Genomic DNA, 26,996 nt, shown 5'->3' with positions numbered 1-26,996 from the left:
CCTAATCTATCCATCTTTCTTTCTAACAAATCTATCCATCTTTCTTTCTACCTAATCTATCCATCTTTCTTTCTACCTAATCTATCCATCTTTCTTTCTACCTAATCTATCCATCTTTCTTTCTACCTAACTAATCTATCCATCTTTCTTTCTAACAAATCTATCCATCTTTCTTTCTACCTAATCTATCCATCTTTCTTTCTACCTAACTAATCTATCCATCTTTCTTTCTAACAAATCTATCCATCTTTCTTTCTAACAAATCTATCCATCTTTCTTTCTAACAAATCTATCCATCTTTCTTTCTAACTAATCTATCCATCTTTCTTTCTAACAAATCTATCCATCTTTCTTTCTACCTAATCTATCCATCTTTCTTTCTACCTAATCTATCCATCTTTCTTTCTACCTAATCTATCCATCTTTCTTTCTACCTAATCTATCCATCTTTCTTTCTAACAAATCTATCCATCTTTCTTGCTACCTAACTAATCTATCCATTTTTCTTTCTAACAAATCTATCCATCTTTCTTTCTACCTAACTAATCTATCCATCTTTCTTTCTAACAAATCTATCCATCTTTCTTTCTAACAAATCTATCCATCTTTCTTTCTAACAAATCTATCCATCTTTCTTTCTAACTAATCTATCCATCTTTCTTTCTAACAAATCTATCCATCTTTCTTTCTACCTAATCTATCCATCTTTCTTTCTACCTAATCTATCCATCTTTCTTTCTACCTAATCTATCCATCTTTCTTTCTACCTAATCTATCCATCTTTCTTTCTAACAAATCTATCCATCTTTCTTGCTACCTAACTAATCTATCCATCTTTCTTTCTAACAAATCTATCCATCTTTCTTGCTACCTAACTAATCTATCCATCTTTCTTTCTAACAAATCTATCCATCTTTCTTTCTACCTAATCTATCCATCTTTCTTTCTAACAAATCTATCCATTTTTCTTTCTAACTAATCTATCCATCTTTCTTTCTAACAAATCTATCCATCTTTCTTTCTACCTAATCTATCCATCTTTCTTTCTACCTACCTAATCTATCCATCTTTCTTTCTACCTAATCTATCCATCTTTCTTTCTACCTAACTAATCTATCCATTTTTCTTTCTAACTAATCTATCCATCTTTCTTTCTAACAAATCTATCCATCTTTCTTTCTACCTAATCTATCCATCTTTCTTTCTAACAAATCTATCCATTTTTCTTTCTAACTAATCTATCCATCTTTCTTTCTAACAAATCTATCCATCTTTCTTTCTACATAATCTATCCATCTTTCTTTCTACCTAACTAATCTATCCATTTTTCTTTCTAACTAATCTATCCATCTTTCTTTCTAACAAATCTATCCATCTTTCTTTCTACCTAATCTATCCATCTTTCTTTCTACCTAACTAATCTATCCATCTTTCTTTCTAACAAATCTATCCATCTTTCTTTCTAACAAATCTATCCATCTTTCTTTCTAGCAAATCTATCCATCTTTTTTTCTAACTAATCTATCCATCTTTCTTTCTAACTAATCTATCCATCTTTCTTTCTTACTAATCTATCCATCTTTCTTTCTAACTAATCTATCCATCTTTCTTTCTAAATAATCTATCGTTCTTTCTTTCTAACAAATCTATCGTTCTTTCTTTCTACCTAACTAATCTATCCATCTTTCTTTCTAACAATTCTATCCATCTTTCTTTCTAACAAATCTATACATCTTTCTTTCTAACTAATCTATCCATCTTTCTTTCTAACAAATCTATCGTTCTTTATTTCTACCCAAGTAATCTATCCATCTTTCTTTCTAACAATACTTTCTTTCTCTTTCTTTCTTTCTTTCTTTCTTTCTTTCTTTCTTTCTTTCTTTCTTTCTTTCTTTCTTTCTTTCTAACAAATCTATCCATGTTTCTTTCTAACTAATCTATCCAGCTTTCTTTCTAACAAATCTATCCATCTTTCTTTCTAACTAATCTATGCATCTTTCTTTCTAAAAATTCTTTCTTTCTCTTTCGTTCTTTCTTTCTTTCTTGATGCTAATAACATGCTAATCATGCTAGCTTTCTGCTAATCATGTTAGCTTCTTGTTAAAAACATGCTAGCATGATGCTAGCTACATGCTAATCATGCTAGCATGATGCTAGCTACATGCTAATCATGCTAGCTTCTTGCTAAAAACATGCTAGCATGATGCTAGCTACATGCTAATCATGCTAGCATGATGCTAGCTACATGCTAATCATGCTAGCTTCTTGCTAAAAACATGCTAGCATGATGCTAGCAACATGCTAATCATGTTATTATGATGCTAGCTACATGTTAATCATGCTAGCATGATGCTAGCTACATGCTAATCCTGCTAGCTTCTTGCTAAAAACATGCTAGCATGATGCTAGCAACATGCTAATCATGTTATTATGATGCTAGCTACATGCTAATCATGCTAGCATGATGCTAGCTACATGTTAATCATGCTAGCTTCTTGCTAGCAACATGCTAATCATGCTAGCATGATGCTAGCTACATGCTAATCATGCTAGCTTCTTCCTAAAAACATGTTAGCATGATGCTAGCAACATGCTAATCATGCTATTATGATGTTAGCTACATGCTAGTCATGCTAGCTTCTTGCTAAAAACATGCTAATCATGCTAGCTTGATGCTAGCTACATGCTAATCATGTTAGCTTCTTGCTAAAAACATGCTAGCATAATGCTAGCAACATGCTAATCATGCTATTATGATGTTAGCTACATGCTAATCATGCTAGCTTCTTGCTAAAAACATGCTAGCATGATGCTAGCAACATGCTAATCATGCTATTATAATGTTAGCTACATGCTAGTCATGCTAGCTTCTTGCTAAAAACATGCTTATCATGCTAGCTTGATGCTAGCTACATGCTAATGATGTTAGCTTCTTGCTAAAAACATGTTAGCATGATGCTAACAACATGCTAATAATGTTATTATGATGCTAGCTACATGCTAATCATGGTAGCATGATGCTAGCTACATGCTAATCATGCTAGCTTCTTGCTAAAAACATGCTAACATGATGCTAGCAACATGCTAATCATGCTAGCATGATGCTAGCTACATGCTAATCATTCTAGCTTCTTGCTAAAACATGCTAGCATGATGCTAGCAACATGCTAATCAGGTTAGCATGATGCTAGCTACATGCTAGTCATGCTAGCTTCTTGATAAAAACACGTTAGTATGATGCTAGCAACATGCTAATCATGCTATTATGATGCTAGCTACATGCTAATCATGCTAACAACATGCTAATCATCTTAACTACATGCTAATCAAATTAGCATCAAGCTAGCTACATGCTAATCATGTTAGATTCTTGCCGAAAACATCTATCTATCTATCTATCTATCTATCTATCTATCTATCTATCTATCTATCTATCTATATTTCTTTCTAACTAATCTATCCATCTTTCTTTCTTTCTTTCTAATCTATCTTTAAAACTTCATTCAAACTTCAAAACTTCAAACGCTCTGGTCCGGCTTTCTCAAGCCAACTTAAAGTTTGTCATCAAACTTTTTTTTCTAGTTATTATTATTCTTCTTACTCAAAATTTTCTGACTCTAACTCCTCCTAGAGCTTTAACTCTACAAACTCCAAACTCGGGTCAGACCTTCAGACTGTTCTGACTTAGTGTGCTATATCTTTTTAGACTGATTCGACTTTCAGATTTCTTAAAAATTAATATTAAAAATCATAAAAATCCCATTGACTTTCATTGCAGCATGGTCAAATTGAGCCAAGACTACGGTGGCCCAATAGCGTACAACAAAAACTCAAATCTAAATTCCCTGAAGCCCTAGACTCAATTAAACTACCATTCTATATGAACTAATGAACTATCTATCTATCTATCTATCTATCTATCTATCTATCTATCTATCTATCTATCTATCTATCTATCTATCTATCCATCTTTCTTTCTAACAAATCTATCCATCTTTCTTTCTAACTAATCTATCCATCTTTCTTTCTAACAAATCTATCCATCTTTCTTTCTACCTAATCTATCCATCTTTCTTTCTACCTAACTAATCTATCCATCTTTCTTTCTAACTAATCTATCCATCTTTCTTTCTAACAAATCTATCCATCTTTCTTTCTAACAAATCTATCCATCTTTCTTTCTAACAAATCTATCCATCTTTCTTTCTACCTAATCTATCCATCTTTCTTTCTACCTAACTAATCTATCCATCTTTCTTTCTAACAAATCTATCCATCTTTCTTTCTAACAAATCTATACATCTTTATTTCTAACAAATCTATCCATCTTTCTTTCTAACTAATCTATCCATCTTTCTTTCTAACAAATCTATCCATCTTTCTTTCTAACAAATCTATCCATCTTTCTTTCTACCTAACTAATCTATCCATCTTTCTTTCTAACTAATCTATCCATCTTTCTTTCTAACAAATCTATCCATCTTTCTTTCTACCTAACTAATCTATCCATCTTTCTTTCTAACAAATCTATCCATCTTTCTTTCTACCTAACTAATCTATCCATCTTTCTTTCTAACTAATCTATCCATCTTTCTTTCTAACAAATCTATCCATCTTTCTTTCTAACAAATCTATCCATCTTTCTTTCTAACTAATCTATCCATCTTTCTTTCTAACAAATCTATCCATCTTTCTTTCTAACTAATCTATCCATCTTTCTTTCTAACAAATCTATCCATCTTTCTTTCTAACAAATCTATCCATCTTTCTTTCTAACTAATCTATCCATCTTTCTTTCTAACTAATCTATCCATCTTTCTTTCTAACTAATCTATCCATCTTTCTTTCTAACAAATCTATCCATCTTTCTTTCTACCTAATCTATCCATCTTTCTTTCTACATAATCTATCCATCTTTCTTTCTACATAATCTATCCATCTTTCTTTCTACCTAATCTATCCATCTTTCTTTCTACCTAATCTATCCATCTTTCTTTCTACCTAACTAATCTATCCATTTTTCTTTCTAACTAATCTATCCATCTTTCTTTCTAACAAATCTATCCATCTTTCTTTCTACCTAATCTATCCATCTTTCTTTCTACCTAACTAATCTATCCATCTTTCTTTCTAACTAATCTATCCATCTTTCTTTCTAACAAATCTATCCATCTTTCTTTCTAGCAAATCTATCCATCTTTTTTTCTAACTAATCTATCCATCTTTCTTTCTAACTAATCTATCCATCTTTCTTTCTAACAAATCTATCCATCTTTCTTTCTAACTAATCTATCCATCTTTCTTTCTAACAAATCTATCCATCTTTCTTTCTAACTAATCTATCCATCTTTCTTTCTTACTAATCTATCCATCTTTCTTTCTAACAATTCTATCAATCTTTCTTTCTAACAAATCTATCCATCTTTCTTTCTAACTAATCTATCCATCTTTCTTTCTAACAAATCTATCGTTCTTTCTTTCTACCCAAGTAATCTATCCATCTTTCTTTCTAACAATACTTTCTTTCTCTTTCTTTCTTTCTTTCTTTCTTTCTTTCTTTCTTTTTAACAAATCTATCCATCTTTCTTTCTAACTAATCTATGCATCTTTCTTTCTAAAAATTCTTTCTTTCTCTTTCGTTCTTTCTTGATGCTAATAACATGCTAATCATGCTAGCTTTCCGCTAATCATGTTAGCTTCTTGTTAAAAACATGCTAGCATGATGCTAGCTACATGCTAATCATGCTAGCATGATGCTAGCTACATGCTAATCATGCTAGCTTCTTGCTAAAAACATGCTAGCATGATGCTAGCTACATGCTAATCATGCTAGCATGATGCTAGCTACATGCTAATCATGCTAGCTTCTTGCTAAAAACATGCTAGCATGATGCTAGCAACATGCTAATCATGTTATTATGATGCTAGCTACATGCTAATCATGCTAGCATGATGCTAGCTACATGCTAATCCTGCTAGCTTCTTGCTAAAAACATGCTAGCATGATGCTAGCAACATGCTAATCATGTTATTATGATGCTAGCTACATGCTAATCATGCTAGCATGATGCTAGCTACATGTTAATCATGCTAGCTTCTTGCTAGCAACATGCTAATCATGCTAGCATGATGCTAGCTACATGCTAATCATGCTAGCTTCTTCTTAAAAACATGTTAGCATGATGCTAGCAACATGCTAATCATGCTATTATGATGTTAGCTACATGCTAGTCATGCTAGCTTCTTGCTAAAAACATGCTAATCATGCTAGCTTGATGCTAGCTACATGCTAATCATGTTAGCTTCTTGCTAAAAACATGCTAGCATAATGCTAGCAACATGCTAATCATGCTATTATGATGTTAGCTACATGCTAATCATGGTATCATGATGCTAGCTACATGCTAATCATGCTAGCTTCTTGCTAAAAACATGCTAACATGATGCTAGCAACATGCTAATCATGCTAGCATGATGCTAGCTACATGCTAATCATTCTAGCTTCTTGCTAAAACATGCTAGCATGATGCTAGCAACATGCTAATCATGTTAGCAAGATGCTAGCTACATGTTAGTCATGCTAGCTTCTTGATAAAAACACGTTAGCATGATGCTAGCAACATGCTAATCATGCTATTATGATGCTAGCTACATGCTAATCATGCTAACAACATGCTAATCATCTTAACTACATGCTAATCAAATTAGCATAAAGCTAGCTACATGCTAATCATGTTAGCTTCTTGCCAAAAACATCTATCTATCTATCTATCTATCTATCTATCTATCTATCTATCTATCTATCTATCTATCTATCTATCTATCTATCTATCTATCTATCTATCTATCTATCTATCTATATTTCTTTCTAACTAATCTATCTTTCTAACTAATCTATCCATCTTTCTTTCTTTCTTTCTTTCTTTCTTTCTAATCTATCTTTAAAACTTCATTCAAACTTCAAAACTTCAAACGCTCTGGTCCGGCTTTCTCAAGCCAACTTAAAGTTTGTCATCAAACTTTTTTTTCTAGTTCCTATTTAAAACTTGACTCTTCTATAGTTACATCGTGCACTTAGACAGACGGAAAATGTAAAGTTGCGATTTTCTAGGCTGATATGACTAGGAACTATACTCTCATTCCTGCGTAATAATCAAGACACTTTACTGCCGTACCATGAGTGCAGCAGTCGCGATGACTACACAAACTTAGTCCCGGTCACGTTAGAAGCCGGGGACTATTTTCAGGCGCTGCGTCATAACATTACGCATGCTGCACTCATGGTACGACAGGGAAGTTTCCTGATTATTACGCAGGAATGAGAGTATAGTTCCTAGTCATATCAGTCTAGAAAATAGCAACTTTACATTTTCCGTCTGTCTAAGTGCACGATGTAACTATAGAAGAGTCAAGTTTTAAATAGGAAAAATATCGAAACACTTTGGTAATTATTTTGAGAGAAATGCTACTGGTCTTGTGCACTTCAGTGATGTATGCTAAGCTATGCTAAAAGTGGTGCCGCCAGAACCGTAAAACTCAACAGTTTAACTCTGGGGGAGTTGTAAAATGAGCGTATTTCCAAAACAAGTGGAGTATCCCTTTAACCCCATGGGGTCTGAGGTGTTTTCTGGGTTCTGGAGGTGTTCTGACATGCTCTGACATTTGTACTTTTTTCTGTTACTTGTGACATTTTCTTGTGACAAGTATTATTACACTGTATTCAGCACAAACTCTACTACAATAATATGTCAGCAGCATGTGTGTAAAATTTCGTAGTTTTAAGATAATGATGTTTTTTTCATGGTTTGTGAAAGAAAAAAAAAGTCACTGAAAGGTCATAAAATCCATACTGATTATTTCTTCACAAGACTTTTGAAAATTGTATCACATAGCCTAGAGTATTTGCTCTAAAACTATGTGAAAATCTTCCTGACTACTCATTCAGATAATACAATAAAGTCTTTTAAAAACTGTTTGACGTGTTTTGGGGAAGATATACAGTAGGTGATCAACCAGAATGACACTTACCGTCGCGGCAAGTGCCGCGGCAAAAATAAACCAGCCGTATTTCAAAGTGGGTCGCGAAATGACCACCAGGTGGCACAAAGGGACATTTAGCGAAAGAAAAACGTAATTATATAAAAGTAGCCTACATTTTAAATAGAAAATTGCTTTAAATATAATCTAAACTTTTATAGCAGAACATTTTATTAATCAAAAGTTAAAATAGGCCTATCTCGTAGTCAGTGGAAATAAATTGGGTGCTTTCAACGCTATTGAGGAATGAGAAGACTGAATCAATCTTTTTGGTTTAGTTTCGTTTTGAACTGTTCTGTTTACAAGTTGACATTTCAATATAGATAAACATTTCAGGTCTGTGGAGTAGGATATACTATACGCTGAGTTTATATTTATGAGACGCGCTCCGCACCGGCGCCTGTGTGAATTTATAATTCAATTTATAATTCAACGGGTTTTATTCTGGCACAAAGGCAAAGCGCAGTAACTACACATTTGGTCAAAATTGAGTTAAGACTTGTAATGGGCTTTATGACATGTTCTGTCTAGTGAAAAAAATATCTGGGTTAAATTATGTCCCGTTTCGGAGATGCATTACCACATAATCTGCCCATAACATCTTTGACTGGCTTGGATAAAAATTTTAAAGGCCTTTTTCTCCGTTTCTTTGTTTGCGTAGTCACTGCACTTTGCCTTTGTAGTGAGTTTATATTTATGAGACGCGCTCCGCACCGGCGCCTGCGTGTTGTGATTATTAGGGCCCGAGCACTAACAGTGCGAGGACCCTATTGAAACTGTTAGGATTATTTTTTTTTTCTTTTTTCTTTTTTCTGAAAAGTAAGCGCCATTTTCGGGGCCGCAACATGCTCAAAAACTCACCAAATTTGGCATGCATGTCAGGACTGGTAAAAAATTTCGTATTTTGTAAGTTTCGCGGATGGGCGTGTCAAAATGGCACGCTAGCGCCACCTAGAAAATTGGAAAAAATTAGCCCCTCCTCCACGTTCAACCTACATGCACGAAATTTGGTGGGGACATGTATCATATCAAGACGCACAAAAAAGCCTCAAGAACCCATACCATAAACTCGACAGGAAGTCCGCCATTTTGAATTTGGCGGCCAATTTTGGACGATTTACACACTCCGTACTTTAACGAACTCCTCCTAGGGATTTAGTCGGATCGACTTCAAATTTCTGCTGTGCCTTCTTAAAGGCATTGACGATGTAAAGTTGTGCTCTCTGCCCGTTTTCGTCGATGGGCGTGTCCATGGCGTCGATGATTCGCCATGAAACAGGAAGTTGTAGTAACTTGGCTGTAAATGCCCAGATCTGCACGAAATTTGACACATTTGACAAGAGTCCCGCCCTGAACAAATCTACATGCCGACATTCACCCTAAGTCATAGCGCCACCTGCTGGCAACAGGAAGTGACCTTTAACGTAGCAGCCCCCGCCATATATTTGACCGACATGTACGAAATTTCTGTGGTACATCTACCATGTCCAGACGCACAGAAAAGTCTCTTGGAGCGATGCCATAAACTCAACAGGAAGTCGCTCATTCCTAATTTTACCGCCATTTTTGGATGATTTACTCATTACGCACTTTAACAAACTCCTCCTAGGGATTTAGTCGGATCGACTTCAAATTTCTGCTGTGCCTTCTAAAGGCATTGACGATGTAAAGTTGTGCTATCTGCGTGTTTTCGTCGATGGGCGTGTCCGTGGCGTCGATGATTCGCCATGAAACAGGAAGTTGTAGTAACTTGGCTGTAAATGCCCAGATCTGCACAGAATTTGACACATTTGACAAGAGTCCCGCCCTGAACAAATCTACATGCCGACATTTACCTACAATCATAGCGCCACCTAGTAGCGAGAGGAAGTGACCTTTAAAGACGCAGCCCCCGCCACATGTTTGACCGACATGTACAAAATTTCTGTGGTACATCTACCATGTCTAGACGCACAGAAAAGTCTCTTGGAGCGATGCCCTAAACTCAACAGGAAGTCGGCCATTTCTAATTTTACCGCCATTTTTGGATGATTTACTCATTACCTACTTTAACGAACTCCTCCTAGGGATTTTGTCATATCGACTTCAAATTTCTGCTGTGCCTTCTAAAGGCATTGACGATGTAAAGTTGTGCTATCTGCGTGTTTTCGTCGATGGGCGTGTCCGTGGCGTCGATGATTCGCCATGAAACAGGAAGTTGTAGTAACTTGGCTGTAAATGCCCAGATCTGCATGAAATTTTACACATTTGACAAGAGTCCCGCCCTGAACAAATCTACATGCCGACATTCACCCACAGTCATAGCGCCACCTAGTGGCAACAGGAAGTGAGTTTTAACGAAGCAGGCCCCGTCGCATGTTTGACCGACAAGTACGAGATTTCTGTGGTACATCTACCATGTCCAGACGCACAGAAAAGTCTCTTGGAGCGTTGCTCTAAACTCAACAGGAAGTCAGCCATTTCTATTTTTACCGCCATTTTTGGACGATTTACACACTCCGTACTTTAACGAACTCTTCCTAGGGATTTAGTCGAATCGAATTCAAATTTCTGCTGTGCCTTCTAAAGCCACTGATGATGTAAAGTTGTGCTATCTGCGTGTTTTCGTCGATGCATGTGTCCGTGGCGTCGATGATTTGCCAAGAAACAGGAAGTTGTAGTAACTTGGCTGTAAATGCCCAAATCTGCCCCAAATTTTACACATTTGACAAGAGTCCCGCCCTGAACAAATCTACATGCCGACATTCACCCATGGTCATAGCGCCACCTGCTGGCAACAGGAAGTGACCTTTAACGAAGCGTAGCAAATGCACAGCCGCACTGGCTGAGCTTCAGAATATGCAATGCTTCCACCTCACACCCCGACGCGCTACAGGTGCGAGGGCCCGCCCATCGCTGCTTGCAGCTTTAATCTATAATTGTTTTCTTTTCTTATGTATTAAATCCAGGCAATTGGTTGATGAAACATTGATTAAAATCAAGAGAAAATCGAGAGAAAAATGAGCCATCAGTCTCGATAAGTCGATCCCCGAACACCGTTCATACAGTTCAGAAGTTCATTGAACTTCATTGAGTTCAGATCACTCAGCACGACGTTCGTGGTTTGACTTATAGAGACTATTTTTTAAGATGGCTCCTGTCTGTATGCGGAAGTGAACTGTCTTCATAAAGTATCTTCTTATTAAACGGTCTGTACACTTACAAAGTTCTCAATGCTTCGTTTTGTATGTCTGGAGCCTCATTATGTTACTGCGTTAGTGTGGGGCTATTTTGAGCCTTGTTAGTGGTATAAACTAGCAATTTCTTTTTACTTAGTCAATGCCCCCATTACTACCATTATACGCTAAACAGTTTTTAGAGATAAAACTCTTTACATTCGATTATCATGAAAACAAATCTTGACTATGTACCGATGTTTTATTAGACCAAAGGTTCATTGTTCACCGGAGCTGCAGGAGATTACACAAAAAACTGACATTTTTCAAAGTCTGTAATTGTAGCGCCTGCTAGCGGTAAGAGGCAGTAAGTACACCCCAAATTTTACCGCCGTGGCAGAACTGCGGAGGTAAAAACCACATTCTGGTTGATTACCTACTGTAGCTTTATGTGGGGAGGCGTTAACCACCCATTAATATTACTGCTTTCCACACCTGAGAAAGATAAAGACCCTCCCCTAATGGCCCTATTAGGTGCTACCTGGTCCTATATCATTATAAGGAGCCTCGCACAAAGAATGAGATTTAAAAAAGAATGGCTTTTAGATTGTTTGGATTTATTTACAACACAACATAATCCAAAAATACACAAAGGAAAAATTTAAAGACGGAGGCTTGAACAGTCACACTTTGTGCCATTCCTGAAACATAGTACTTACCTGTCATTTCCAAGGTGTTTGATTCATATGCAAAAACAATGTGATCATCGCAACTGGCCCACCTTTACAGGTACTTTGCCCTGCCCCATCTGTGAGCCAGTGGCATCGCTCTCTCCTCTCCTTCCAAGCACCAACCTTCTCCCAGGGCCAGCTCAGGGCTACATCTCTCAACACTGCAAGAGTTAGGTGGTTACAGCCGGTCATCAGATGGGCACCCCCCTTCCTTGGTGTTTCGTCGATTTAAGCCCATAACACCTCGGGAGGGCTCGACAGCAGATCCAGCGTCCTGGATCTACCCTGCTGACCACCACCCAACTCTATGGTGTTTTTAGTCATTCAACAGGTTTGCTTCTGCCACCGCATCTCCCGCTGTATCCAGATCCAATTTGATGCTGCTTCCGCCTGTTCAGTGACACTGCCTATTAGCCGTTTCCTGGACATACCTTCAATCCCCAGCACTCCGAGTGCTCTCCAGAGTGACTGTCCCGCAAAACCTCTGCAGCCGACCTCTACTGGTAGATTCCAGGCCTTCCATCCTTTTTGCTGGCTCTCGAGGATAAGGCCTTGATATTTTTTGAGCTTGCACTCATGCGCCTCCTCCATCCTATCTTCCCAGGGTACAGTTAACTCTATGAGTACCACCTGCTTGGTACCTCTAGACCACAGTACAATATCTGGTCTGAGGCTAGAGAGTGCTATCTCCTCCGGGAATTTGAGCTGCTTTTTCAGGTCTGCCCGCATCTCCCAGTCATTTGCTGAGGCCAGGACCCCTCTACTCCTGCGTACTGCTGCAGTGCTCTCTCCTGTCCGGATGAAATGGATAAAGTGGAGCCCATCAGGAGGCAGTTTACGATTCTTCCTTGCCTGTTCCACACCATCCGCTAACCGAGACAGGATCTTATCATGACGCCACCGGAATTTCCCGTCTGCCAAACTTGACCGGCATGCGGAAAGGACGTGCTCAAGATTGGCTGTCTTTCCACACAGCGTGCAGCTGGGGTTCTCTGCTATACCCCAAATATGGAGGTTTGATGGAGTAGGCAGGACATTGTAGACAGAACACATCAAGAACTTTATCTGACGTCCTTCCATATTCCAGATATCCTGCCACGTCAGGGCCCTTTCTCGCACGCCCTCCCATCTTGTCCAGCTGCCCTGTTTCTTCATGGCAACAGCCTTGACATGCCGGGTTTCCTCCTCTGCTTTACGGACCTCCCTCTGCTCCATGCCACGACGTTCTTTTGGGTCAGCTTTTTTCCAGCTTATTCTGGTGGAGCAACCCAGTCCAAGCCTGCCCACAGCTACTGTCCCAAAGATGTCAGCATGATGCAGTCGATCCTCAGCCTCGGTCAATGCTCTGCTGGCTGACCATTTATGACCTGTCCTGACAACAATGCCTGCTTGGCGTACTCTTTCGTCTTTGCTGTCACGCAGCATCATGGCCTGGCGTGTCTTTGTCGCCTTATACTCCTCGACCACTGATGTCACTGGAAGCTGCAACTTGCTGCCTGTGCTATACAAGCCAATGGAGCAGAAGCTTCTTGGGACGCCCAGCCACCTCCTCAAATAGGTGTTAATCCTCCTCTCCAATCCCTCAACGGTAGAGATAGGTACCTCATAAACAAGCAATGGCCAGAGCAGCCTAGGAAGTACCCCGTGTTGGTAACCCCAGGCCTTATACTTGCCAGGTAGGCCACTCTTCTCTAAGGATGTCATCCAGGTGTCTACTTGGATAATCATCTCCCTCACACTCTGCTTATCATTGAGGTCTGCCCTATACCATTTCCCCAAGCTCTTCACCGGTCTCTCTAGGACCGTTGGGATGATGGTATCTTTGATCTTGAAGCGGAACCGGTCCTGGATGCGCCCCTTCCTCAATACCAGGCTTCTGGAATTTTCTGGTTTGAAATCCATCCTTGCCCAATCGGTGAGTTCAACCAGATCCTCCAAGATCCATCTCCCTTCAGGTACTGATTTTGCTGTGATGGTGAGGTCGTCCATAAATGCTCTTATAGGTATCTGCTGGATGCCACTTGCCAACACTGCGCCTCGACACAACTTTTCTGCTGATTTAACGAGAAGGTTCATCGCTGCTGAAAACAAAATCACTGAGATTGTGCATCCAGTGACAATGCCCACCTCTAGCCTCTGCCATTCTGTGGTAAAGTCTCCGCAGGAGAAGCGCATGTTGAAGTTGTCATAATAACGCTGCAAGAGCTTCTGGAATCGCTCTGGGACATGGTAGGTCTTCAACATCAGATGCACCAGCTTGTGGGGTATCGTTCCAAATGCATTTGTTAAGTCCAGCCACAGGACTGCGAGGTCACCACGGTTCTTCTTTGCATCTTCGATAATCTTGGTGATCATACTGGTGTGCTCAAGACAGCCTGCCACCCCTGGAACTCCCCCTTTTTGGACAGATGTGTCCATGTACCCGTTGTCCATCATAAAGGTGGTCAGTCTCTTCGCCAAAATCCCAAGAAAAATCTTTCCTTCGACGTTAAGGAGTGAGATGGTACGGAATTGCTTAATCCCTATAGAGTTTTCTTCCTTAGGGATGAAGCATCCCTCAGCGACCAGCCAGCTATCAGCAAGGAAGTCCTTCCTCCATGCAACTCTTAGTAGCTTCCAAAGTCGTCTCTTGAGCCTTTCACAATAATTGTACACCTTATATGGAATGCCATTCGGCCCTGGGGCTGATTTTGCTCTGGCCTTCCTTAGAAAGGTGTTCACCTCCTGCCAGCTCGGTTCCTCAGCTCTAAAGGGGGTAGCTGGTTCTGCTGGTTGTATGAGTTTCTCCATCTTCTCCAGGCTGTCCTCCCTTCTGGGGTCACTGTGGACCTGACGAAGGTGCTCCTCCACCTCCTCCTTTATTGCTTTCAACTCCCCTGATCTTGCGTCGCCCAGAAGTTTTGTCAGATATTTGAAGGGATTCTTGGTGAAATCTGTCCTCTCCTTCATTCGTCGCTTCCTGTCCCTACGGTGACATTCAGCTCTTCGCAATATCTTAATGCGCTCCCTCAAGTTGTCACGGATTTCCTTGAGTGCTGGTCTCTCATCCCCTGCTGCTTCACGAAATGCCTTCCTCCGCAAATCCCCTCTAAGGATTGCTATTTCCTTCAAGCGTCTGCTTTCCTTTGGCTGGGTGTTTGTTTTAGCCTTCGGCTCTCTCTTTCCGAAGCGATCAGCGCCTATGCTCCAAATAATGGAAGCCATAGCCTTCAGCTTCTTGCCCACATCTCCTGCCAAGGCTGTTTCCAGCACCTCATCCACATCGTGATCAAACCTCTCCCACTCCTTCCTCGCCACTGCAGCGGGCCAGTTCACTAATTCCTTTCGGGCCACTCCTACCCATATGTCCTGTCCAGGTCGTCTAATGTCCTGTGAACCCTCCATCTCTGTCTGGTGCTTTGTGTCCTCTGACACATCAGTGATGCCGTTCCTACTCCCATCTTCATCGTGTGCCTGGAGATTCGGGGAACTGTGGTTTGCCTCCTGCCCCGGCCTCTCCTCCGTCTCACCAGGTTTCCCTGTGCGTTGCACATTATGTTCCGGTTGCACGCACTTCATCTTTGACTGATGTATCTTCAGACCCCTCCCGTTTTTACATATCTTACCACATCTGCAGACCCGTGATACATCGTTTACCTGCTCCATAGTCGAAAGTCCATCGTGAGTGGTCATAACAAAGGTCTGTCCTGTGGGCCGATCATCCTCCCCCGCTCTCGCTCGACCCTGGGGGTATCTTATAATGTACCTTTCCATAGCGATTAGCAATGGGTCCCTCCTCGCGAAGGTTGTGCTTCGGCCTGCCAAACCTCCACACCCCAGCTTTGGTCTTTCCCAAATGTCAGCAGTCTTTCCTAGCTGTCACCGTTCTTCCTCGGTCGCCATCTTGTCTTTCCAAGTAGTCACTGGGTCAACCAGAAAAAGATATGCAAAAACGATGTGATCATCGCAACTGGCCCACCTTTACAGGTACTCTGCCCTGCCCCATCTGTGAGCCAGTGGCATCGCTCTCTCCTCTCCTTCCAAGCACCAACATCACTTTACCATGTTCATGTACAGAGTCTCCTGTGAATGTTGAAGTCAGCAGGACTCATCAGTGGCATCTGGTCCCTGTAAAAAATAAACACATGTGAACATCCTGATATCAAGAGAAACTATAGGGCTGCACGATTTTGGGAATACATTTTTGATTTTTCTGGTTACCATTATTAAATATATATGAACACCAAGTTTGTTGTGCATTGTTATAGCCTATGTATACGGCTGCATAAAATAATAACTGACAAATAGCAGTCAGCCTATATATCGTTAAAAAGCAACACTTCAGTAACACTACACTAGACAAAAACATATGGATTATCATACAGTAATATAAGCTACTTCAAACGTTTCCATTCGTTGAATGAAATGAGATTGGAGAAAACCTATGCCTAATGTTTGGTGTGTTTTGCTTTTCAAACACACAACGCAAGTGACTCAAACTCAGCGTGTGCAGAGGACATTTACTGAACTGATCGAGCCGCTCCAAACTATGAAACATTATTGTTACATTATACATATCTACTTTTCAGCAGATATCCTCAAACATAGTATTTAATATAGTAAACACGTCTAAACATTATAATATTCACCATTGAAGAATAAGCCTTCTTTATATCATGGTGTGTTTAATATCGAAGATAAATACATTTCTGTGTGTACATATTCACTCCAATCTCATTTCACAACATTTTAGTCTGGCACCAGTTTAACTAGTAGCTACAATGTAAAGTAGGCTATATACAACCATAAGATGCATATTATTATGTGTCTTACCTTAAAAACTTCCAAACTTGACAAAAAGCAGAGTCGCTATTCTTTGTTTAGAGGTGATGAGGACGGTAACAGCTGTGCGTTCCTTCACATGGATCATTTGAATTTGAACAGCTCATGTTCGTGTGGGCGTGGTCGCATTAGCGCTAAACAGCTTGGCCTGGAGAAACTGTACATGTCGTTGCTTTCATACAGATTACTTAAACAGAGAATATTTGTTTTGGTTTTACATTTACATCATTTAAAAATGGAGACTTAAAGCTTTGTAAAGACATAACTCTCACGTGTGTGGCAAGTATTTTCTGAGTTAAAGATTATTTTCTGTTGCGTTTCAGAATGAACTTCACATTGAGAAGGGAGAACGTGCATCATGTTTATTTTCTTTGCTTTACAAAAAATACAACATTTTGTTTTTATTATTAGTGCACACAAATAAAAGTAGACATTTAAAAGTTTTGAATGATGTATAAAACTTGCCTGTGTCACAAAAATCGAGTTAAGAGTTATTTGAGTCTCTTTTGCACTGATAAGAAAAAAAGAGAGACAATCATGCCGGCGCGATAGCCGACCACAGGGAGTTAATGTACCTTTATGTTTTTATTGCCTTAGAATGAGTATACATTGTATTATTGTAATAATTGTATACAAAAAAGAAATGTCTTAAAAATGTAAAAAAAAAAAAAAAAGAACAATTAAATGAGACTGAACTCATATTTGGCCTCTTTGATTTATTGTATTACAGAGACAATAATTATTTTACATTCGTAATTTAACAAATATTTGTTACTAATTTTAATAAGGCAATGAGACAGGAAATAACCAAGCACATGAGTAAGAGGGTTAAAGGTGCAATACCTAAGATTTTTGGATTAAAATATCCCAAAATCACAAGGCCAGTGTTATATATTTAGTAAAGATGATAACTCACAATATTCCAAATGTTTCAAACAATGTTTAAATCGCGAGAAAATTGAGATTTTAACCAAGGAAACGGAACGTGTCAGCAGGGGTGAGCTGGGAGTCGCGAGTCAATCGCGTCATATCCGCTTACCTCGGTTTCCGCTCTTACTAAGTGTAGTCCTGGACAAATGCGGTAGTTGTGCGTTAGCGTCTATCAAACGACAGCTTGTTTCGCGCATTTGTTATGGAATGGAGCACATATATTCTTTTCATTTATTCTCGGAATGTGAACTGTTGGCTGTAAAGGGGGTCGCACACCGGACGAGAAGCGCCGCGCCACATTAGGACAACTCCGCAGTAACGTTATCGAACACCGGACGCGCACTTTCTCATCAGTGCATGGCCAGCATATTGTTATGTTTAATGACAGAAAATGAAGATAATGTCTGTTATATGTTATTGTACTGTACAATTAAGAAAACTTTACCTCAGAGAATCCGTTCACAGAATGAATTGAGAATCTCACCTGAAAAATCTAATAATAATCAGTAATTGTCATTCAAGCAGCTGATTTCTGTAAATCACTGCAAAACTAAATGCATATTGCAGCATAGGGCAAAGTCAGGATCCATTAGCAACGGTTTGAGGCAAAAATAATTACAATTTTATATAAAACTATGTAAATGGCGCTCTGTGGCGCAGCAGGGTTTTGAACACGGTCCTGAAACGTTGCTGGGCGCCGCGGACAGACGCCGAATGGCGCCGCCGGTATGTGTACACTTATAGATAGCCTAATAACGCGGCGCTGCAGCTTCTCGTCCGGTGTGCGACCCCCTTAACGTTAATTTTGTGAAACTGTAGCTGTGGTTGAATACTTACACGACATGAAAAGATGTGTCAAATGTACATTGCAGACATCCCAAGTCTCCCGGAAGTTCCGGGAGTCTCCCGCATATTGATAGCGTTTTCCTGATGCCCGCAAATTAGTTCAAATCTCCCGGGATATAATGTTAGAGCGAGACATACTGCGCGCATAACATACAGCGCGCTGCGCGTGGACTGTACAGAGGGAGAGACTTTGCGAGTGTGCCTCGCGAACGCGAAAGTTAGCCTTCCCTCCCACCCCCACAATCTTGTTATCGAAATATACCTCCCGGAAATGAATTCTTGCAGGTTTGGATAACTGACATTAAATTGATTTTTTATTTTTATAAAGTTACCAAGGAGGACCAGCCACGTCAACTCCTTGCAAGAGACCTGCCCCTTCAAACCCTCTCCACCATAGCTTCGTCCAGTGACTCGTACAGTAACATCTGTGATAACTAATTTACTTTTAAACCTGACTTTTCTTGCGCGGTTATTTCAGTTTAATGAAAAACAAGCATGTCATTAAACGCAGCGTTTATAGAAATCGAACTTTACCTCATCCATGACAACTAATTTTCGATTCCCGTCTGACTGATTTATCCACGGTGGAGTTGAAAACAACAGTTCCCATCATTCCGCGTTCCTCCACGTCGTCATCAAGCAAAGCCATTGTTGTTGTTTTGAATGTAGCGCCCTCTAGCGGCATCTAAATCTTAGGTATTGCACCTTTAATTTCAATAAAATAACCCAGCAAGAGAGTTCATTTCACCCACTGGTTGGGTTAAATGAATGACCCAGTAATATGGGTTAAATGGTCAAACCAACCCAGGGCGTGTTCTGTCCAATAGTGACCCAGCGGTGTGGTTAAGGTTGGGTTATTTTTTAATCCTGCAGTTTTTAGAGTGCAGAAACGCCATCATGCACGATTCAAGGAAAAGCTCCAGGGATTCACAAGATGACCTACTATTGAGGACTGATATTTCAAGGTCACCTCACAAAGTCGGATTACTTTTACTAGTGTTAATATAATTAAGTGACGGGACAACCAAATTTTGAGTATGCTTATGTTTTTTTTTTTCATCACAAAATCTTGCTACTGTGTGGACAATATATAGGGCCCCATCTCCGCAACGAGGTGGGATGTCTCCCTATTGGGACGGCCTTGCAGGGCTCTCTTGATACGAGCCTCAACCTTGGAAACGTGTTTTATTTTGGTTTCATCATGATAATGTTGTCATTGGGGTCGTCAGAAAGGTTTACTTTGTTCATTGTTGTTTAATACATGTTCTATGGGAGAGATTTTGTTGGTGCATAAGCTTTATAAAACTGGACATGGTACATGGGGAGGCCTTATACAGCACCAGATAAGAAAAGTATGAATATACAGGACGTTAAGATGGTATCACTTAATGTGAAGAAAATTTCAAACCCAGTTAAGAGAAGTCAAATTTTATCAAAAATGAAACTTACTCAAAAATGCTCAAATTGTCCTCTTACAAGATACACAACTTTCTTTAACAGAACATGGAAAAAATGAGAAAATTGGGATACACAAGGGCTTATTATTCATCCTATAAGACCCTGCATACACGAGAACGCTCGCGGGTAAAAACGTAAAAATATTTTATCGGATGTGCCTTTCATTTACAAGGCGACGGAGGCTTAAAAACGCAAAAAAGTGAAACCACCCTCCAGAGTGGAAATCTTAAAAACGTTCCACCGCCGCGTTCCCGTGTAAACGGTAAAAACACAAAAGTCTGTTTGACAGTGAAGGTTGTACGCAGGCGCGTGGACTTGGTGGTGTTGTAGTATGCACTCCTAGCCGCCTGGAGTGCATACTACATTGAACTTCACACACTTTTGCGTCACCATTTGCACACGGATTTCCCACACAAAACGCTCGTCTAAACGCAGAATAAAAAGTGATGACGCAACAGCACTTTTGCGTTTTCTCTTTAGAATCGTTTCCGTGTAAACATAGCCTAAAACTGGTCAAAGAAGAGGGGTAATTATATTAATCTCACAAAAATGTCTACGTAAAACATTGCGGAGATTGAACACAAGTGCTTTAAATAATCCACAATTTGTGGCTCAGATGAGAAAGGAAATAAAACAGTTTCTGGAGGAAAACGATAAGGGAGAGGTTGATGCGTTAATAGTGTGGGATGCCTTAAAAGCAGTTTTTCGCGGGAAAATTATATCTTGGTATGCTTACAATAGAAAAAAAAAAACAATTAAAACTTACAGATCTTAACAAAGAATTAAAAGTGCAAAACAAAAGGGCACCAACCTCTAATTTGCGGACCAAAACTAAGAACATCAGAAATCAAATTGACTTATTATAACCAAGAAATAGAAAAAACACTATGAATCCAGACCTAGATTGGCTAAAATTCTTGCAAGGAGTTTACAAAAACAAAGAGCAGATAATACCATATACAAAATAAAACATCCAGCTTTTAATATTTTACAGTATTGTAAAGACTCTGTTTGGGTCTGATCAATGGGGAATTTGCATATCGTAATTAATAATTGATAATTAATAATTATTCATACAGATCTGGATCAGACCAGTCTTACATGTTAATAAATCGCCCATTGAGGGAAGCTTGTCAATTCTACCCACATGCATACATGTGCATCCCTGCAATTAATCACAAATTAATTGTTATTAATTGCACGGACCTGTACGGAATTGTTATTAATTGTTGTAGCCTCGTGACTGAGAGACTGCGCATGCGCGTGCGATCGGTGTTTGTGTTTGTAGCTCTGGAGAATTTCTTCACCAATCCTTGATTTTCTTCTTTACCACTTATTTATAAACAAGCACTTTCTATTTTTATATCATGTGAACTTGTCCTCGATACTATTCCTTATAAAAAACAATTGGATTGCTTTGATATCGCTAATTATATCCAACCTTCCGAATCCCGGCTACTAGCCTTTAGCCCGCTAGCATATCACGCGTGGCCTCTCGCCTTAGCCGTCTCATTTTACACCCGTTTCACTGAAACCTGGTTATTCCGGCATTTCAGTCCTAAATTAGTAGTGATAGTTGTAGTATCACTACTAATTTACTGTTCATCTGTTATAATGGCGAATATATCAGATGCGTGTCTAACATTACCTCTGAGTGCAGGTGAGGACACATTCGAGCTCTTCACGGTGAAGCAGGAGCTGGAATACGTCGAGAAACAGATCCGTGGTCTGCTGGTGAAGCAAGCCGAGCTGTTGGATCGGCGCTCAACGCTTGAAGCATCACGCGGCGATGCTCACAAATCAGTGGTTAGTAACGTTAACTCTTTGACTCCGACTTCGTCTACTCCGTATGTTACTCTGCCCAGGAGGACGCGATCAACTCGGGCTTCATTCACTCCGGCACCGAAACAATAACATGGACCATGGATCACACAGAGGAAAACACGAGCCAGGACCAGAGCAGCCTCTCCGCCCCTCCCGGTCTTCGAGATCTCCACCCGGAACCGCTTCTACCCTCTTCGCGAGCCGGAACGCGACGACGCCGTGATCATCGGCACATCCATGGTCCGTCATGTCCGCGCTACTACTTCGGGTAAAGGTAAGGCACGCACTCACTACTTTCCTGGTGCTCGTGTTCTTGATGTCGCTGCACAGGTTTCCCGAGATCCTGAACGGTGACGAGCGCGTCGGAGCTGTTGTGCTGCACGAGGGAGTGAACGACATTAGGCTGCGGCAGACGGAGGTTCTGAAGAAGGACTACAGGAGCCTGATCGAGACGGTACGCAGCACAGCGCCTAAAGCAGCGATTATCGTGTCTGGACCACTTCCCACGTACAGACAAGGACAGGAAAGGTTCAGTAGACTATATGCTTTAAATGAATGGTTAATGTCATTGTGTAATGAACAGAAACTGCTCTTTGTAAATAATTGGCATCTGTTTTGGGAGAGACCCAGGCTGTACCGTGCTGATGGACTCAATCCCAGCCGAATCGGAGCGGCTATGCTGTCGGACAACATCTTCAAGACGTTACGCACCAGATGACTAGTAAGTCAAAGTTCAAATCACAGCCTTTGAGGTCCAAACTTAACTAATATGCATAGTGTGGAACATTATATAGAAACTGTGTCTATTCCTCGTTTAGTGAAGCCAAACAATAAATCTAGTGCAGGATCTAGCAAAAATCTTATTGTAATTAAACCAGAAAATCTAAATATCAGTGAACAAAAACAATTTCTAAAGCTAGGTCTTCTAAACATTAGATCGCTCACACCTAAGGCGGTTATTGTAAATGAAATGGTCACAGATAATAACTTCGATGTTCTGTGCCTTACTGAAACATGGCTTAAACCAAATGAGTATTTTGGTCTAAACGAATCTACTCCGCCAGGATACTATTATAAACATGAGCCTCGTCTGATCGGTCGTGGCGGCGGTGTTGCAACAATCTATAAAGATATTTTTAATATTACTCAGAAAACAGGTCACAGGTTTAATTCATTTGAAGTACTTGTGCTAAATGTTACGCTCTTAGATGTAAGAAGGAAATCCATATTATCTCTAGCCTTGGCTACTGTATAGACCTCCAGGGCCATATGCTGAATTCCTAAAAGAGTTTGCAGACTTTCTATCGGATCTATTGGTGAATGTCGATAAAGCAATAATTGTTGGAGATTTTAACATACACGTAGATAATACAAATGATGCTTTAGGGGCTGCGTTTACATACTTATTGAACTCCTTTGGGGTCAAACAAAACGTCAGTGGACCCACTCATCGTCTAAATCATACACTAGATTTAATTATATCATATGGAACCAATCCAACTGATATAGATATTATACCGCAAAGCGATGACGTCACTGATCATTACATGGTGACTTGCATATTACGTACTGCTGAAATATATCATGTTGCGCCATGTTATAGACCAGGCAGAACAATCCTTCCAACCACTATAGATAGATTCTCAAATTCCTTACCTTACCTAAACTATTGGAAATGGAAACTAATTTAGAGGTCTTTAGAATCGCGTGGAAAGACAGCATGTCACGTTATAAAAAGACACTAAAAACAGCCAGGGCTGAGCATCTCCACAAACTAATAGAAAATAACCAAAATAATCCAAGGTTTTTATTTAACACCGTGGCTATGCTTGCGCGTGGGAACTGGGCGCACGCTCTCAGATACACAGTGCTCTTGTAAAAATTTTCTCTGGGCTCGCTTAGAGAATATGCCTGCACTTAAAATGTGTTGATTGAAATCGCAAATCTCTCCTCTTTGCTTAAGGGAAGCGTATTTGCTTAGACTGTGTTCCGTGCGTTCACGCATGCCTTGGTACTCTTCTCTTCGATTTCTTTCTCTTTGCTCTTTGCATAAACGCTGTCAACACGGCGACAACCAATCAGAAAAGGCTTCAATGACTGACCAATGAAAATGCAACATTGTACATGGAATCTTATTGGTTGATATTCAACCGCATATGCATTTCAGCTTTAACTGATATGTATAGTTTTTTTTGTTTTTTGTTTTTGTGGTAAATGTTTTCTTGGCTGATTGCATTATTGTGTTTTAGGCTCCACTGTGTCTAAATAATTTTCCAATTGATTATTTAGAAATTCATGCCAGCTTTTGTGGTGAAAGGTGACTTATTTCACAAATTGCAATACAATTTTCCTAACAAAATGGATTTAATTCATTTAGTTGTCTGTATTTTTAATTTGTTGTTTTATTCTGTTGCATGTGTGTTTGATGCAGTTTGGAGAATTCCAAAGCACCGATCTGATCTATGTTTTTGAATCATTTGGCTGTAAAATCTAAAGGTATGACTTTTTTTTTTATTATTTAACTTGGCTATACAATTGTACATTTATTACAGCAGGTAATATTATTAGACCAAACTCGCACCTTATTGAGAAGGCTGTACTATATCGCTAGAGGCAAGCTGATGGGACTCAGAATATGAACTTAACCCGCCAAGTTTAACGCTAAGCGTTCCCAGTGATTTACTGGCATTAAGTTGGCTTGATGTTGGACATTCGCACATTTAGGGACCGTCTCTAAAGTTACATACGACATTGGTATACACGTTTCTCATACACAATTGAAGGGGAGAGAGGGAGAGAGTGACTAATCAACTGTAAAGTGTTCATGTAGGTGTCAGGCATGATGCACATCTTTTATATTTTTGATATTTATTCAAATAAATTGAAGTTTGCAATTGAAGTTAGAAACATGTATACCAATGTCAGTGTAAACCTTACTGAAAGTAATTAAATGTATTTCTCACTCCTGAAACTCTGCAGTATAAATGGTCGTCTTAGAATCATGTCAAACAACACCTTTCTTTAAGGAGTGAAAGAATTATATAAGGAAAGCAGGCAAAGGGCGCTCCCTATATAGCACAACTTACTGAGCTGACTCACGGGAAAACTCCTGTTATAATTAATGTATCGAACTACACACTGCACAATGAATCTCCAATTTACATTGTGTCTATGCTTTGTCATAAAGACAGAATTTGCGAGTGTGTAAAACTCAGTCAGTAAACTTGTGCTAAATGAAAATTAATAAAGTGTTTTAAAAGGACGAGCGGATTCTAAAGTAAACACCTCTGACTGACCATTTATTTCAACAGTCATTCATATTATTGGCTACAAAACTCAATGCTGCAAAAAACGTGGTTAACAGAAGCCTTTGTATTTAGAAACCAGAGCACACACACGCATAAATACGGACAGGATCAAAAAAAGCAGTCATCTTTGAGCAAGTCCAGAATTAAGTTGGTATTACTGGTAATGTAAAAAGCACCCCCACCCCTCAACCGATTTTTGAAAACTCATCGGATCTACAAATGACCAATTCTACATTCAAAACAAGTTAGCATCCCTGACTTGATGGAAAAACCTATCGACTTGATTTGAGTAAGGTTGAGTACTTTACCTCCCATTCCTCATAGAGACGGATGAGGGTGGTGTACTCGCGACAGCGCAGGCACAGGAAGTCAAAGAGCAGCAGCATGCAGAGAGGGTCATTATCTGGATCCAGACTGAAAGCACAATTAACAAATCTAAAAAAAAAATCTGTCAATGTTTAACACAAAACATCTGGCTGGCTGAATGTGGCAATACCATGGTACAGCGATGGTGTCAGATGGTATTAACACAATCTCAGCACCTTTTCAGACATTCTAGTTGGCCGTTTTAATTTTAAAATGTTGGGAAACAGGTGTCGTTTTACTACACATTCATATTTATTGAGGCAGTGTGAACTAGCCTTTACATACTAAGGTACTTCAAACATATCTTGGAATTACTATGGTGGTATCATGGTTCAGTATAAGAAGAGTATGAAGAAATACTATGAGATTATAATGCATTATAAGTAGTACACTCTACAAAAATTTAGATTTTTTTGATGGGTAATGACGAGCAATGGATGATATAAGATATCACATAATTCAATTTAAAGATAGTAAAAACACATGCATTAATCACAATTGCTGAAATTAAATGTATATTTACTACACAAAATATTTATTATATCAGAAATTATTCATTTGAAAATGATTTTTTTTAACAAAACTTTGAACATGATAAAAAAAAATCTGTGAAATAAACAGATTTAAACTTTACTTTGCAACTTAACATCTGTACAATTTAACAGAGGTATTGTGTTAGGACTCTAGATAATGGATTTTGTATTATGAATGTGATGTGATGAGTTAATCATATTATTCTAATGTGGTCTGATACCTCAGAATCAGTTTGCAGTACTCTAGGGCTGTGCGGGGACAACCTCTCTTCTCCAGAAATATTAGATGCTTGAACAGCACCAAATAAAAAGCCCTGTGGATACAGAAAAGAGTGAGAGAGATTTAGTCAAATGTTATGCTTTTCTTCATGGTGCCCTAATGCCTAGTTCACACTACACAACTTTAAATGTCGGCAGATCGCTGTGCTGTTAAGACTACATGACTTGCTCTGGATTCTTGAAGTCGTTGTGGTGTTCACACTACGTAAATGATCTGAAACAGGGGGTTACACACTACACGAGCTGACAACAACATCTGTCTCTATCCGGTCCCCAAACCATGTTTTGTCAGGAAAAAACACACGCAAAAAGTGGAAAGGCAAATGACGTGAAATAGGAGTAGTCTATTTGAAAATGGACGATGGGACAAAATTGGCGGTGCAAAAAAAAAAAATAATAATTGTTTTGCGCAATGATCTGTTTAGAACCCCGGAAAAAAATAGAATATGGGTGAACGGATGGATAAGCACACGGCCAACAGGGATTGTCTGTGCTACTGAGAGCTATGTTGTCCGGGGCTATACGCCCCTGGTAGGGTCTCCCAAGGCAAACAGGTCTTAGGTGAAGAGTCAGACTAAGAGCGGTTCAAAAAACCTTATGAGTGAAGAAAAAACAAGGACCGTGACGTCGCCCAGTATGGCGCAGCTGGGGCCCCACCCTGGACCGGTATCGTTGTAAAGCTCTCAGTCTCCTGTAGAATGCTGTGTA

The 26,996-nt window shown here is 39.4% G+C and overlaps 1 protein-coding gene across 2 annotated transcripts in view; it reads right to left on the bottom strand.

Annotated features, from left to right (window-relative positions):
* The window catches only part of tcf25 (TCF25 ribosome quality control complex subunit), a 229,729-nt gene that overhangs the window by 72,876 nt on the left and 129,857 nt on the right, over positions 1 to 26,996 (bottom strand). For both annotated transcript variants that reach the window (XM_089135406.1, XM_089135407.1), the window contains 2 exons: positions 26,231 to 26,323; positions 25,419 to 25,524 (listed from right to left, as the gene is read on the bottom strand). In XM_089135406.1, the coding sequence (XP_088991532.1) occupies positions 25,419 to 25,524; positions 26,231 to 26,323 (199 nt within the window). The remainder of the gene's footprint in view (positions 1 to 25,418; positions 25,525 to 26,230; positions 26,324 to 26,996) is intronic.

Source organism: Pimephales promelas, chromosome 10 (genome assembly GCF_988280905.1).
Source record: "Pimephales promelas chromosome 10, fPimPro1.hap1.1, whole genome shotgun sequence".
Classification (NCBI taxonomy): domain Eukaryota; kingdom Metazoa; phylum Chordata; class Actinopteri; order Cypriniformes; family Leuciscidae; genus Pimephales; species Pimephales promelas.
This window is presented reverse-complemented; position numbering and strand designations above follow the sequence as displayed.